Here is a 15,520-nt window from a genome sequence, read left to right as displayed (position 1 = left end):
CTCAACAACAACAAAACAAACAGCACGATTAAGGAATGGAGAAAGGGCTCAACAAGGCATTTCTCTAAGATTTACAAATGGCCAGCAAGCCCAAGAAGAAAATGCTCATTGTCACTAAGGCATTAGTTAGGGAAATGAAGATCAAAATCAAACCACTCATTTGAGTGACTGATACCAAAAACTAAGAACAAAGCAGAAAATAAGGCATTCTCTAGAATAAGTTACCCTTCTTCATGCTGAGACCAAATACCTGACAAAAACAACTTAAGGAAGGAAGGGCTCATTTTGACTTACAGGTTGAGGTTTCAGTCCACTGTAGCAAGGACGTCATGGTAGTAAGAACTCAAGGTGGCTGGTCACATTCAGCCCACAGCCAAGAAACAGAAAGTAGCAATGCTGCTGGTGCTCAGCCAGCTTCTACGTTCTGTATAGGATAGTACTCCACCCCATGGAATAGTGATGCCCAAAATTAAGGTGGGTCTTCCTACCGCAATTAACCCAGTCTAGAAACTCCCTCACAGACATGTCCCAAGGCTTGTTTCCATGGTGGTTCTAGATCCTGTCAAGAGGATCAGCCGGGCGTGGTGGCGCATGCCTTTAATCCCAGCACTCGGGAGGCAGAGGTAGGAGGATTGCCGTGAGTTCTAGGCCACCCTGAGACTCCATAGTGAATTCCAGGTCAGCCTGGGCTAGAGTGAGACCCTACCTCGAAAAATAAAAAAAAAAAAAAGAGGATCTAAACCATCAAACATGATAAGTATATTTAATTTTATTAAAGTGCACACTTTAAGATGGTAAGTTTTGTTGCACATTTACAATAAATAAAAACTAATTTTAAGTAAATTGAAAGAACTCATCAGCACACTCGTTCCTTCCTTGGCCACCACTTCCAGCCACCAGCTTCTAGAAAGTTTGAAAGCTGCTGCAGGTAACTGGTTAACTGTTAGGGATCTGGCTGGATTTTACAGATGTACTAGGAGCCATAAGGGGCAAAGCAACTTGTGAAGATCCTTGGAGTTCACCAGTAAATCAGGGCTGGGAGGCAATGTTCCAGTGAGGGACTTTATAAAACCACATCCCAAATATGGTGCCTTCCCAGGCTGGTTTCATTAAATCAAAGGCCTTGGGGAAGGGAGCATGAGAGACACAGCTTTTCTCTGAGGTCCCCTTATCTACTTAAAGATCAAAGCCACCAGAGAGGATTGTAATTGCTTTCACTCAATCTTTCTCTGAAATTTCATTAACCAAGAGAGGAGAAACTCCTACCACAGAAGAGGAAAATGTACACCAAACATGACACCTGCCATCCAGAGCAAGTCTGACTCAGGCCACTGTGTCCTTCCACCCATTCATCTCCTAAAAGTTACTCTCTGCCCCTCTGGAATCACCCACTCTCCCACCTCCTCCTCTCCTATGAGAAGAGTATTTGAACTTAAACCACTTTTCATATTTTGTATGGCTCCCATGCATAGTTGCATGTCAGGAAATCTCTATGCCTTCTCTCCTGTTAATCTCTTCCCAGTTTATTTGGATAGAATTAAGACTCAAACTTTGTGGTGAAAAGAAACAACTTGTCCCTACACTTGAATCACAGCCCCACTCCCTAATGGAGGAGGGTAAGTTAACTCTGTAAGCCTCACAGGCACATAAACCTGCAGGCCACAGGCCACAGGTGACTATGGATAGCTATGAATATGACCCAACACCAAAGCATACACTTACAAAACATTCTAAGATTTTTTGTGATTATTTTTCCAGATTGACTGTGAGGTTCTCAAGCATGAACTTTGTAGACGACATGGTATGTCACAAGGTTGTCACAAAGTTGGGCATCCCTACCAGGAATAGAACTTAGCTTAAAGTCTACCTGATCTAAATTGCATAGTCCCTCGAATAAACCTGGTGTGGAAGGCCATTAGGAAGAGACAGATAATCCACTTACGTATTTTTCCACTATCTTGTAGTGTTTTATTTTTTCTCCAACATGAATCTTGAAAGTAATATCTCACCATTCTCTTAAGGTGAAGTATGCTTTGACTGGGTGAATAACCATTTTCTTTTGTGTGTGTGGTGGGGGTACTGGTGTGTATTGTTCATGCACATATTGTGTAAATTTGTGCACAGGGAGTTTTACACATGCCAAGGTCAGAGAATATCGGATGTTCTCATATCCACGTGTTTCCTTGAAACAGTTTCTCATTGAGCCCAGAGCTGCCATTTTTTGGTCAGATTGGCTAATCAATAAGTCCCTAGTCTCAGCTCCACCCAGGACTGGGGTTACAGACATGTATGGCCATGCCTAGCTAGTTACATGGTACTAGGGATGTAGGTCAGGGAGAATCAGGCCCTCTCAGGCCTTCGATCGTAGGCTACAAAAGCTCTTACCCACTGAGCCATTGTCACAGCCGCATTAATAATGATTTCCTGCCTGTCTATAATAACACACTATATAAGTCATGCATACAAATGACGTTTTTATTTTTTTATTTGATTTTATTTGATTTTCAAAGTAGGGTCTTGCTCTAGCCCAGGCTGACCTGGAATTTAATATGTAGTCTCAGGGTGGCCTTGAACTCACAGTGATCCTCCTACCTCTGCCTCCCCTTGTGCTGGGATTAAAGGTGTACGCCACCACACACAGCCAATTTTTTTTCAATGTTACTTTGATTAGGAAAAATATACCAACATAGTTTCAATCAAAGTTAACTAGCTGAGTTTTTATTAAAATAGATGTTTGTTTCAACTAAAGAAAATCTCCCTGGCACTGCTGGACCTTCGAAGTAAATGCCAAGGTGGCCTTGAGCGCACTCAGTGCTCCACCTTCCAAGTAGCATGGCCCATATACACACTCACGTTGGCTGGTCAGCCCCGCACTGCACTGTGCGCAGGCGCAGGCCGCAGGGCCCCAAGGCTCGTGCTGTGGTGGCACGTGAGGTAGTTCTCTTGGCATTTTGCAGGCTTCCTTCCCTGTTTGTGCTCTGACCAAGGGGGCGACTGTCCCTGTGCCACGTGTGGAACCTCTGGCCAGGTCCGCCAGTCCATCCGCAGCTCCGCCCCCTGCCTAGCTCTGCGAATCCGGCGGGACTGGGACGTTCTCTTCATCCACAGGGGGCTTCGGCTTGAACTGGCTGCTCAGCGTTAGGAAAGAGTATCGTAAACCTCCAGCCATGCTGCAAGAGAAAGGAAGACGAAGTGAAGGTGCCGCCCCAGTGCCACTGATGTCTTTGTAAACACCGTCGGCTATTGAAACAGAATTATTCAACGCCTTTAATCCCAGCACTCTGGAGGCTGAGGGAGGAGGATCGCCCTGAGTTCGAGGCCATCCAGACACTGCAGAGTGAATTCCAGGTTAGCCTGGGCTGGTGTGAAACTGTACCTCGAAAAACTGAAAGAAAAAAAAAAATCCAAAGCCTCAGGAAGAGTTTTAGTTGTGTATTGAATAAACTATATACAATTATCCTAAAAACAGAGGCCATGTCTGGGAGCCCAAGACATCTGAAAGCACAGCGGTCAACTCTCAAGGCATCTTGTGGTGGTTTGAACGGAAAATGTCCCCCACAGCCTGTGATGACACTTCCTGGTTAGTCCCCAGGGTGGAGCTGTTGGGAGGTGGAGCCTTGCTGGAGGAGGTGTGCCTCTGGGGGCGGGCCTTGGGCTCTATTAGCCCTCTGCATGGTCAGAGCTAGCTGGCTCAGATGCTCTCTGCTGCAGAGAGATGGTGGGAGCCGGTTACCATGCTTCCTCCACCATCATGAAGCTGCCTCTCAAAGCTATAAGCCTAAACCTGACATGGTGGCACTCGCCTTTAATCCCAGCACTTGGGAGACAGAGGTAGGAGGACCACTGTGAGTTCAAGGCCACCCTGAGACTATATAATGAATTCCAAGTCAGCCTGGGCCAGAGTGAGACCCTATCTCGGAGAAAAAAAGAAAAAAAAAACTATAAGCCTAAAATAAATCTTTTTCTTCCATAAGCTACTTCCAGGTACGTGTTTTGTCCCTGCTACAACATCTTAGGACATGACATGTTGAAGGGCCATAAGAAGATGCAACCCACTTGGCAGAGGAAGACATTCAGCTTGGGAGGCCTTTCAGTGAGGAACATGCATGAATTAAATTCAGATCTGTGAATTTTTATAACGAACACCCACTGGGTCAGGGAACTGGGGTGTGGGGTGTAGAGCAATGGTGGAAGGCTTGCCCAGCATGCACATGGCCCTAGTTGCATACCCAGCATGGTAGAAAAAATAAATAACATTTCTCTTTCCTTTTTGTACTTATTACATCCCAGTTAGTCACATTACATTTCTTTTTTACTAAAATACGTTTGCTTAAAAATCTCACTCACCAGGGACTAGAGAGATGTCTCCGTGGTTAAGGAACTTGCTTACAATTCCTGCTGGCCCTTTTTCCATTCCCCACATAAAGCCAGATACACAAAGTGACACATGCACTTAAGAGTTCATTTACAGTAACAAGAGGCCCTGGTGTGCCCAAACCAAACCCACATGTTGTCGCTCTTTCTCTGTCTAACACATTCTCTCTATCTTTGTCTTAAATAAATAAATAAAAATATTTTTTAAAATAATCTCACTCACCAAATATTTAGTCCTACAAAGTTTAACAGAGAAAAAATGTAGTCTCCGCCAACTAACATCCCAATGTACGCAACTGATACGTTCTGCAAAATAAAGAGAGTGTTGGTCACTAAAAGTAAAAAAAAAAAAAAGAAGGGTTAGGAAAAATATATATGGTGAAAACTAGACATTTTAGTTACTCTGCAAAGAGACTTATAGAGAAAAGATGTTCATGGAATGCTGAATAAATAACTGAATAAAAACATTACATGTGGCTTTACAAATAACTTTTGACACAATAACAGAAAACGGTATCATCTTTCCCATTTCTAAGCAGAAGACAGAAGAGTTAAATATAGTAGAGCCCATCTTGATACCATCATTGCACAGTGAATTTAAATCATATTCCTCCGCCTTGAATAGGATAGACATCTAATAAATTCAAAGGACTCTGACAGTGTATTCTGGAAAACTCTGAGCAGCCAAAGGACAGATTAGAGCAAGCCAGTTTTCCTCACTCCAGGAGCCTGTGTGAACCCCTCCTCACCTTCATTCACCAATGCACATGCGCACATACCCTTGAGATCTGCAAGTTCATCGCCTTATCAGTGAGCACACACCTACTGGAAAACAGTTCTTCACAAGAGTTCCCTTTCTTAGATGCAATTTTTTCCCCAGAAAACCAAACTGTAGATAATGGGGTGATCATAGGTATTTAGATTTTTTTTTCTTTCCAGTTTCCACTTTTTTCCAAAACCATCCCCATTCACCTCACCCCCAATTTAAAAGAAATATCTTTCCCTTTTCATTTGTAGTTTCTCCTTGTTTCATGAATGACATTAGAAGTAAAAAGGGATCAGATAAGCCCTGCTGAGCATGTCACAAGTTTCCTGCTCACTGCACCAGTGCTAACAAGAGCAGAAGCAAGCAGCTTCTGGAGCACAGCATGGGTTTGATTCCCAAGGCTCCATCCCTACCTTGATGGCTCCAACCACTGCCGTGGTCAAGGCTGAGTTGTAGTAGCTGCAGAGAACAGTGGAGTACATCAGCAGAAACCTGAGGCAGGGAGACAGTGTGAGAGCCAGCCAGGGGTCCATGTACGAGCACTTCAAGCAAACACACAGAAGCACGCATCATAAAACCTTTATAACTACATCTGGACATCTTGTTCATTGTTTGTCATGGGAATATGGTCCAGCCACGCCGTAGCCAAACCTCCCAGCTAGAGTCCTGCTCGTTTCTTTTTGGGCATGTCCCACTGATGATTCCATGAAGTAGGGGCAAGGAGAAGATGTTTTTAGTTTTACTTTTTATATGACAGAGAAAAAGAGATTGACAGAAAGAGAGAGAATTGGCATCCAGGGCCTTTAGTGACTGCAATAAAACTCCAGGCACATGTGCCACCTTGTGTGCATGAGTGACCTTGTGCACATGCATGATCTTGTGTGTCTGGCTTACATGGGTTCTGGCCCTTAACCACTAAGCCATCTCTGCAGCCCAAATTTTGTTGCAACTGTGGTATATGAGCTTCCCTCAGCCTCAAACATCACCATCACCTGTAACAGGCCAGGGCAGAGGGCTGACTTGAGTAGGCTGAAGGTGGGGCACCGGGTGCGCATGAGAGAGAAGCGTCACAGGTGGCTCTTACGCGTCAGCTGAGCAACCGTCAGCACTGGACAAAGGAAATTGAAATCAACAGGGATTCACATGTGGATGATACTCCTGTTCATTCAGGCATTTAACTTGTCAGCAGAATGGCTGCAGTGCTGTGAGCAGCCACCAGGCGAAGAATGCAGACTCCTGGGGACTGGGGAGATGGCTCTGCAGAGTGCTTGTCTCACAAGCATGAGGACCTAAGTTCAAAACCCACATGAAGCTGGATGCGCTAGTACGTTGGCCATCCCCACACTCCTGCTGCGAGATGAGATAGGCAAAAGACGCTCCAGAAGCTCACAGAGCAGATAGGCTGACATATGCAGCAGTGAATTAAAAAAAATAAATAAATAAAAAACAACCTGTCTCTAACAAGGTGAAAGGCAAGGACCAACACTCGAGGTTGTTCTCTGATCTCCACATATGTGCCACAGCCCTTGCAAGCACATGCACGTATACACACACACACACACACACACACACACACACACACACACACAGAGAGAGAGAGAGAGAGAGAGAGAGAGAGAGAGAGAGAGAGAGAGGGAGGGAATAAAGAAAAAGAATTCAGACTCCTGTTAAAGGGAAGGAAATGAGCTGATTCTTAGCAAGTATTGGCAGAAATTAGCTGCTACCTAAGGGGAACAAACCTTACCCATGCAAATCACATGATAACATTCTGAAAGGGATTACAATCAAAATTGGCTGACGGAGAATGGGGTGTATGTTTGCCTAGCCTGAATCAAGTTTCCATCACCAGCACACACGCACACACCCCATATTACTGGCCAGGAGTGGAAACTGAAAGGCACACTAAGAGTATAATATGTGAATACAGTATGTGTGGGACTTAGAAGGCCAGATAGAAGGCATGAACTTGGATCCCACATTTACTAGGGAAATGAACTTGGTACTAAGAAAATGTAACAGAATCAGGGTCACAAGCCTTCAATGTTCTGGCTGCTAATGGTCCTAGTATGTTGATGACCAGGGCTGAATGGAGTTAGGGATGGAGCATCAAGCTTTACATTAGGTTGAAGATTAAAATTACAAATTTAAAGTTTGTCAACTTCAGCATAATACATACATTTGTTATTAGAAATTAAAACAATTTGGAAAGTTTAAGAGACTTTATGGTTTTACTTGCAATTTAATATGAAAGAAATAAGAGTTGGAGTAATCCTATGGACAGTGTGTAATGTTAAGTGACATTTTCAATAAGAGAGTTGGAGTAAGCCTGGACACAGTATGTGAATGTTTCCTTAGAAAGCTGGGTGACTGGGCTGGAGAGATGGCTTAGCAGTTAAGGTGTTTGCCTGCAAAGCCAAAGGACCCAGGTTTGATTCCCCAGGATCCACGTTAGCCAGATGCACAAGGAGGCACATGCGTCTGGAGTTCATTTGCAGTGGCTGGAGGCCCTGGCATGCCCACTCTCCCTCTTTCTCTGCCAAATAAATAAATTAATTATTTTTTTAAAAAAAGAAAGCTGGGTGACCACACTTTCAAGTTCAGTTTACTAGATTTACAGAGATGCTTAAGTGCATAAAGTCATCAATTAGTTTTGGCAGTCAGCCTTGGAGGTTGGAATAGCCAAAAAATCAGGAAGGCTGCAATTGTGAATGCAGCTGAGTGTCCAAAATTGTTTCACTCACTAAGATGTGAACGGAACTAGTTTACAGTGAAGTGTTCAGGCACTTGTAATCAGTTACACTTGAGTTAAGGGGCAGGCTCAGTCTGTAAAGTACTTGCCACACTAGCCTGAGGACCAGATTCAGTTCCCCAATGTCTATGTGGGCATAGTGGCCACCTGCAATCCCAACACAGGAAGGTGGAGGTGGAGTCCATGGCTGAACTGGCTAGTAGACTAGCTGAATCAGCGTGCTCACATGACAGACCCTGACACAGTAAAATAAGGAGGCAAGTAATCAAGGAAGACACCCCTTGTCAACTTCAGCCCTCTACATAGACACATGTACATGGGCACCTGCACACACAGGGACACAACCACACATACACACGTTGAAGTAAAACAACTTGAGTCAGTAAGTCACAAACCAAATAATGAAAGTCAATGTCCTTTAGTTTTGTTTTGTTTTCGAGGTAGGGTCTCATTCTACCCCCAGGCTAACCTGGAACTCCCTCTGTAGTCCCAAACTGGCCTCAAACTCATAGCAATCCTCCTACCTCTGCCTCACAAGTGTTGGGATTAAAGGTGTGCACCACCCTGCCCAGCTAATGTCCTTATTTTTATGTTACTAGTTTTGTAAATAGAGCACCAATATTTAGAGGTTGAACTTTGAGATTTAAGAAAATCTGTCTTTAAATTGTAACAAAATTCCGCACATATAAATTATAGAAAATTCTACATTATAAATAATCCCACTCATACATAAAATGAACAAATTTAAAAACTCAGCCCTATGTCTATAACAGGCCATCTCTGTTGGGCCTCGGGGAATCAGAGAAGTGAACTCACAGCACTCAGAGCCCCCAAAATACAAATGTGCAGCCCTTGGGAGTACAGGACATTCTGTGTCCCATGGCCTTCTGAATGTGATCACAACCCTCAATGGGGTTCACCATGGATTTTGACTTTAAAATCCCAACTCCAGTGTTCTAATCAGGTAGCCCTGGAAACCACTCAGAATCAGTAGCTGGAACCCTAAAATCCCACAATGCATATGCAAGGAGTGTGGGCAGCCAGCACCTTCATTCACCAGCCCAGCTGAGCGAGGGCAGGAGGCTCCGTCTCTAACATCGGGAGTGACTGAATGAACCCCAGGTATCCTTCCAACAAAAAGGCTGCACTTCTCAATAAACCCACTAGATGTCCCCAGAGAAGAATAAAGACAACAAGGACAAAAGTTGTGTTTAAAGAAACCTATTTCTTTTTTTTTTTTTTTTAATTAATTAGTTTTGTACTCAGTGAATACAGTCAGCCCACAGTTATGGGCAGGAGAAATTTCTCTGTATATCATGACCCAATATGTGGCTCTGACATTCTTTCCGCCCCCTCTTCTGCAAAATTTCCTTGAGCCATGTTGGGTTCATTTTGGGTCCGCTTCAGTGATGAGGTGTTGGGAGCCTCTGAAAGAAACCTATTTCTACATGCAAATAGCTACCTGTACAGTGCACTGAGTGAGGCTAAGACCTTGAGTTTGGAATCTCCATTCACTTCCTACTATGGAAACCGCAGCACTTTTGGTTTTCATGTATTTATTTATTCAAACAGGGTCTCACCATACATCCTATGCTAACCTATACATGTATGAATGTATGTATGCAATTTATTATAGGTTTTCACCATGCATCCCAGGCTAGCCTGAAACTCTATTGTAGCCCAGGCTAGCCTCAAATTCATGATCCTCCTACCTCAGCCTTTTGAGTACTGATATCACAGATGTGTGTCACTATGCCAACTTTTTTTGCCACTTTTTTGTTTGTTTGTTTGTTTTGTTTTTCGAGATAGGGTATCACTGTAGCCCAGGCTGACCTGGAATTTACCATTTAGTTTCAGGCCTCAAATTCATGGCAATCCTCCTACCTCTACCTCCTGAGTGCTGGGATTAAAAGCGTGTGCCACCACGCCCGGCTTCCGTCGCCACTTTTAACATTACACCTCGGCAGTTTTGATTTTAGAATCTATAGAGGAACAATGCTGAATTCTCAGTGAACTTTTGTCATTCTATAATTTTTAAGTCATTAAATCGTCTGTGTACATTTGAAAAATAATAGTACATACATTTGTTGCACATTTATTCAGTCAACAGATAGTGACAGTGTTCTGACTCCGGTGAGTAGAGACAAACTGGCAGAAACCTCTAGAATTGCTCAGTGTCCTTCCTGACAAAGTTACAGTGGATTTGCCTGACATATGATCATGATAGTACCAACAACTGAAACGACCTGGTTCAACACTTGTTACAGTACTGTTTAGCGCACCAGTGTATGCAGAAATGTAGCACAAATGTTAACACAATAGGACCAGGAATGTAGCTCGGTTGGTAGAGAGTTTGTTTGATATGCACGAAGCCCTGGGTTCGATCCCCAGCACCGCACAATCCAGGTGTGGTGGCACATGCCTGTCACCCCAGCCCTCGGGAGGTAGAGCTAAAAGGATCAAGAGCTCAAGGTTAACCTCAGCTATGGACTGAGCTTGAGGTCAGTCTGGGGTACACGAGACCCTGTCTCAAAAGAAGAAAATATTCAGACTAATAAAAGACTAATTTATACTCCTGTCACCAACCGCAATGATACCATGCTGGTGAACCTTCATTGTCAACTTGGCTGGACCCAGAATCAATATGGAGCACACCTCTGAGTGTGTCCCCAAGGGCGGTTCCGGCAAGGCTTACCTGAAGAGGGAAGACCCGCTCTAGATCTGTACGACTCTCTCGCAGGGGCTGAGGTCCCAGACGGAGTGAAAAGGAGAAAGAAAAGGCTCAACCCCAGCCTCGTCTCTGTACTTCCTCACCACGGATTTTCGTGTGATCAACCCCTCCTGCTTGCGCTCATGCTCCTGCCTGTGATGGGCTGGACCCACAAACTGTGAGTCAAAACAAACCTTCCGGGCTGGAGAGATGGCTTAGCGGTTAAGCGCTTGCCTGTGAAGCCTAAGGACCCCGGTTCGAGGCTCAGTTCCCCAGGTCCCACGTTAGCCAGATGCACAAGGGGGCGCACGCATCTGGAGTTCGTTTGCAGAGGCTGGAAGCCCTGGCGCGCCCATTCTCTCTCTCTCCCTCTATCTGTCTTTCTCTCTGTGTCTGTCGCTCTCAAATAAAAAAAAAAAAAAAAAAAAAAAAAAAAACACCTTCCTCCTTAAGTGGCTTTGGTCCCAGCAACGAGAAAAGAAACAAGAGGGAGTCGTGTAGCTTTGTTAGGCCATCAGGGTGACTGGGCCCCTGAAAAGGCAGAAATGTCTGCTCTTTTCAATCTGCACTTGCTACAGATCAAAGATGATTTGACTCCTTATCTCCTACCTAAAGGAGATCTGTTTTTCCACAAATGACCTGGGCCCCTCCTGGGAGGGAGGACCCCTTTCCTAATCCAGACATTGTGGTTGATCGAGTTCAGCCCCTAGAACTTGGTGTCATGGCTGGCTTCTTCCTGAGACAGCCTCTAGCCCAGACCAATCGGCAGTCTCTCTGGCACACTTGAGCCAGAAGGTGAGACCCACCACAATAAGGTTATAAATTGATGGGTGCGAGGGGACAAGCCTCCCGCTGGGCTGCCTGACCACTCATGAACCTCCAAGTTCTGGTGATACTCCCCTTGTCTCAGCCAGGCTGGGCCAAGATGACAGGAGAACCCCTCGACCCCTACTTCCCACATGGCAGGAGCTCTTTGTAGCTTCTTTCCTTTCCTTTCCTCTCTCTCTTCTTACATTTCTTCCAGGCCTACCCCAGGGACTCTCAGACCACGTGGGTATATTCATTTTCTTTCCCTTAGTCTGTTTCCCTCAATAAATATAACAATTTAATCACTATCATTCTCAGTTTGAGTTGTCCTATTTTTTGGTTAAATGCCAATGAGAGCCCAGGGTTTGGGGTTCAAGGATCTTCCTAGACCCCTAACCATGGGTTCACGTTTAAGTATCATACATGCTTTTCATCCGTGGTTCCAGGTGCAGAACTCTGCCCACGGCAGCCAATAGAAACTATAATCTCTCCTCTCCAAGGCAGTCAGCAACTTTAACCTCTCTCCACCTTTCAGTCTTGGGACAGGTGGTAAAGAAATTCTCTGACCTCTCCCATCTGGTAAGAGAACATTAAGAACCCCACTGCTTGTTGGAAAGATGACTCAGCAGTTAAAGCAGTGTGCTTGCAAAGCCAAAGGACCCAGAACCCACATAAGCCAAATGCACATGGTGCATGCATCTGGACTTCATTTGCAGTGGCTGGATGCCCTGGCGTGCCCATTCTCCCTCCCTCTCCCCCTCCCTCTCCCTCTCAAATAAATAAATAAAATATGTTTTTAGAAAATTTTAATGAAAGTTTCTGAGGATACTGCCCCATCTAGGAAGAAGGGAAGCTATAGAGAGAGGCATAGAAGGTATAAACAGATAGGCCTTCCAGGATTCTCCACAGTATATCAGAACTGGATCACATCCTTCATATCTAATCACATTTCTACATACATGTCCATGCTTCAACCATATCTATATCATGTGGCCATCATATAAACATGCCAGAAGAGTTATGGGCAGGTTGCTCAGTGATTATGAGTGCTTCCTATGTAAGCACGAGGACACGAGAGGCCCAAGACCATGGTGTCCAACTCCCCAAACCCATGTAAATAGCTGGACATGACCATATGGTTTATGTCATAGTCAGCCTCAGATTTCTGGGATAAACCTCCAAAACAGACATAGTTTATAGGAGGAAGGGAGCTTATTGAAGCTTACAGATCCAGGGCAGGCTACATCATGGCAAAAGAAGCAGATCCACACAGACAGAACCACCACCAGCAGCACTGTAAACAAGCGCAGTCCAGGAGCCCCAGGCAGAGCTCAAGCTCTCCTGTACACCTTTAGACTGGGAATCACATCTGCCCCCAGGAACAAACGCCTAGGGCTGGACCCCAGGATCCTCCCAGTGACACCTCCTCCAGCAAGGTTGCTTCAAATGCAAGAAGTTTTAATAAAACTCCTGCATCTGTTGAGGGATGTTGCAGTCAGGTTCACATTGCTCTCAGAAAACACCCAACCAAGAACAGCTTCTGGGGAGAAAAAGGTTTATTTTGGCTTCCAGACTAGAGGGGAAGCTCATGATGGCAGGGGCGCATATGGCATGAACAGAGGCTGGACATCACCTCCTGGGCAACATCAGACGGGCAACAGCAACAGGAGAGTGCACACAACATTGGCGAGAGGAAGCTGGCTGTAACATTCATAAGTCCACCCCCTACAATACCCTGCCTCCAAGAGGCTTTAATTCCCAAATTGCCATCAGCTGGGTACCTAGCATTCCGAGTATCTAAGTTTACGGGGAACACCTGAATCAAACCACTACGGGGGATATCCATTCAAAGTAGCACAGACTATAACCTCAGTCTTGTGGAAAGCAGAGACCAGAGAATCACTGAGTCTTCCAAAACCACCAAGGCTCTAGAGACTCCATGTTAAGGAAACACAGGAATGCACAATGCAGGTGAATCCAACCTTCTCCACTGACCTCCATGCAAGCGTATGGGCACTGCCACATCTGTAGCACATGTGCATACATCACATGTGCATACACACACACACACACACACACCACAGAAGCACACACAAAACCATTTAAAAAGTGGAAGACAGCCAGGTGTGGTGGCACACGCCTTTAATCCCAGCACTTAGAAGGCAGAGGTAGGAGAATCACTGTGAGCTCAAGGCCAGCCTGGGACTACAGAGTGAGTTCCAGGACAGCCTGAGCTAGAATGACACCACACCTTGAAAAAAAAAACATCAGGGCTGGAGAGATGGCTTAGCGGTTAAGCGCTTGCCTGTGAAGCCTAAGGACCCCGGTTCGAGGCTCGGTTCCCCAGGTCCCACGTTAGCCAGATGCACAAGGGGGCGCACGCGTCTGGAGTTCGTTTGCAGAGGCTGGAAGCCCTGGCGCGCCCATTCTCTCTCTCTTCCTCTATCTGTCTTTCTCTCTGTGTCTGTCGCTCTCAAATAAATAAATTAATTAATTAAAAAAAACATCAAATAAATAACTTTTTTTCACAAATTAAAAATGGAGGACAGTCTGGTGGCACACACCTTTAATCCCAGCACTTGGGAAGCAAAGGTAGGAGGATTGCTATGAGTTTGAGGTTATCCTGAGACTGCATAGTGAATTCCAGGTGAGCCCGGGCTAGAGTGAAACCTTACCTTGGAAAAAAAAAAAAAAAAGGAAGACAGAGTTGAGAATGTTTCTGGACAGCTGAGCACTTAGAGGCTTATAGGATGGAGAACGAGGACTAAGGCCTACACATGCCATAACAGAGTGCATACTCCAATACCATGGGTCTCACCCTGCATCTGCTTATTTTTATCCTTTAACTTATAACTTATAACAGTTGTGTGCACTGCTGTAATAAATGGCTCAAAATCAAGGAAGGGGGCTGGAGAGGTGCTTAGAGGTTAAGGCACTTGCCTATGAAGCCTAAGGACCCAGGTTCAATTGCCCAGAACCCACATAAGCCAGTTGCACATCTGTAGTTTGTTTACAGTGGCTACAGGTGCCTGCTGTGCCCATCCCCCTTCTCATAAATAAATATTTTAATTGAGGAAAGGATCATAAGAACATCAATTATATTTTTATTTTTATTTACTTATTTATTTATTGGTTTTTCAAAGTAGAGTCTCACTCTAGCTCAGACTGACCTGAAATTCACTATGTAGTCTCAAGGTGGCCTCAAACTCAGAGCAATCCGCCTAACCTCTGTCTCCCAAGGGCTGGGATTAAAGGTATGCGCCACCATGCCTGATTTATATTCTATTTTTTGAAACAGGGTCTCATGTAACTTAGGCTGACCCAAGCTTGCTATGTAGCTGAGGATGACTTTGAACTCCTGACCCTCCTGCTTCTACCTCCCGAGTTCTGAGACTGCAGGCATACCCACACCCAGTTTTTGTGGTGCTGGAGATCGAACACATGGCTTTGGACATGCTAGGCAAACATTCTACCAATACAGCTACATCTTCAGTCCTGAGAACCCCTACTTTAGCCAGGCAGTCCATCAGAGGTTCTGGGCTTACAGGCAGTGCTGGGGACCTGCAGGAACTGGTGCTACATCATCTGTAGGCATTTGGGGAAAATGTCACAACTGAATTGAGTTGGAGGATGCCTGGATGGCTCACAAATGGCTTGCCTGCTTGTGAGGAGTAGAGATCTGTGTGGGGCTGTATCATAGGAGAAACTGGATTTGAAAATTTTTCTAGTAGGACCCAAGCACATTATTCTCTTAGAATTCAAGGAATTTCAGGTTTCCCTAGCTTCTCCAGCTCTGGGAAGATCTGGCTCCAACCCAGGACTCCACAATGTGAAGCATTGCACAAGGTCATGAGCTGAACGTAGTCTATCTTTCTAAAGCATTGATGTTCCACTAAGACCTTCCTCACGGAGAGAGGGCATGTATGTTCATTCCCTCAGCATGTTCCATCTCTCCTGTGCCCAAACATCAGTAGACCCCAACTCTCCTGAACCTGTCTCTTCAGAAGTGTGAGTTGAAAATTTAACAATAGCACTCTGTGTGTGTGCACACGTGTGTGTGTGAACATGTGTGTGTGTGTGCATGCACATTTGTGTGTATGCTGTAAGTACGAAA

General features: G+C 45.0%; 1 protein-coding gene across 1 annotated transcript in view; it reads right to left on the bottom strand.

The window, feature by feature from the left end:
• Positions 1-2,696: 2,696 nt before the first annotated feature.
• Positions 2,697-15,520, bottom strand: part of Slc35d2 (solute carrier family 35 member D2) — a 97,803-nt gene continuing 84,979 nt past the window's right edge. The window contains exons 11-13 of the mRNA XM_004656521.2: positions 5,554-5,632; positions 4,598-4,680; positions 2,697-3,170 (exon numbers count right to left, since the gene is read on the bottom strand). Of these exons, the coding sequence (XP_004656578.2) occupies positions 3,062-3,170; positions 4,598-4,680; positions 5,554-5,632 (271 nt within the window). The 3' untranslated portion in view covers positions 2,697-3,061. The remainder of the gene's footprint in view (positions 3,171-4,597; positions 4,681-5,553; positions 5,633-15,520) is intronic.

This window comes from Jaculus jaculus, chromosome 2 (genome assembly GCF_020740685.1).
Source record: "Jaculus jaculus isolate mJacJac1 chromosome 2, mJacJac1.mat.Y.cur, whole genome shotgun sequence".
Taxonomy (NCBI): domain Eukaryota; kingdom Metazoa; phylum Chordata; class Mammalia; order Rodentia; family Dipodidae; genus Jaculus; species Jaculus jaculus.
The sequence above is the reverse complement of the archived record's forward strand: the minus strand, read 5'-3'. Positions and strand labels throughout refer to the sequence as shown.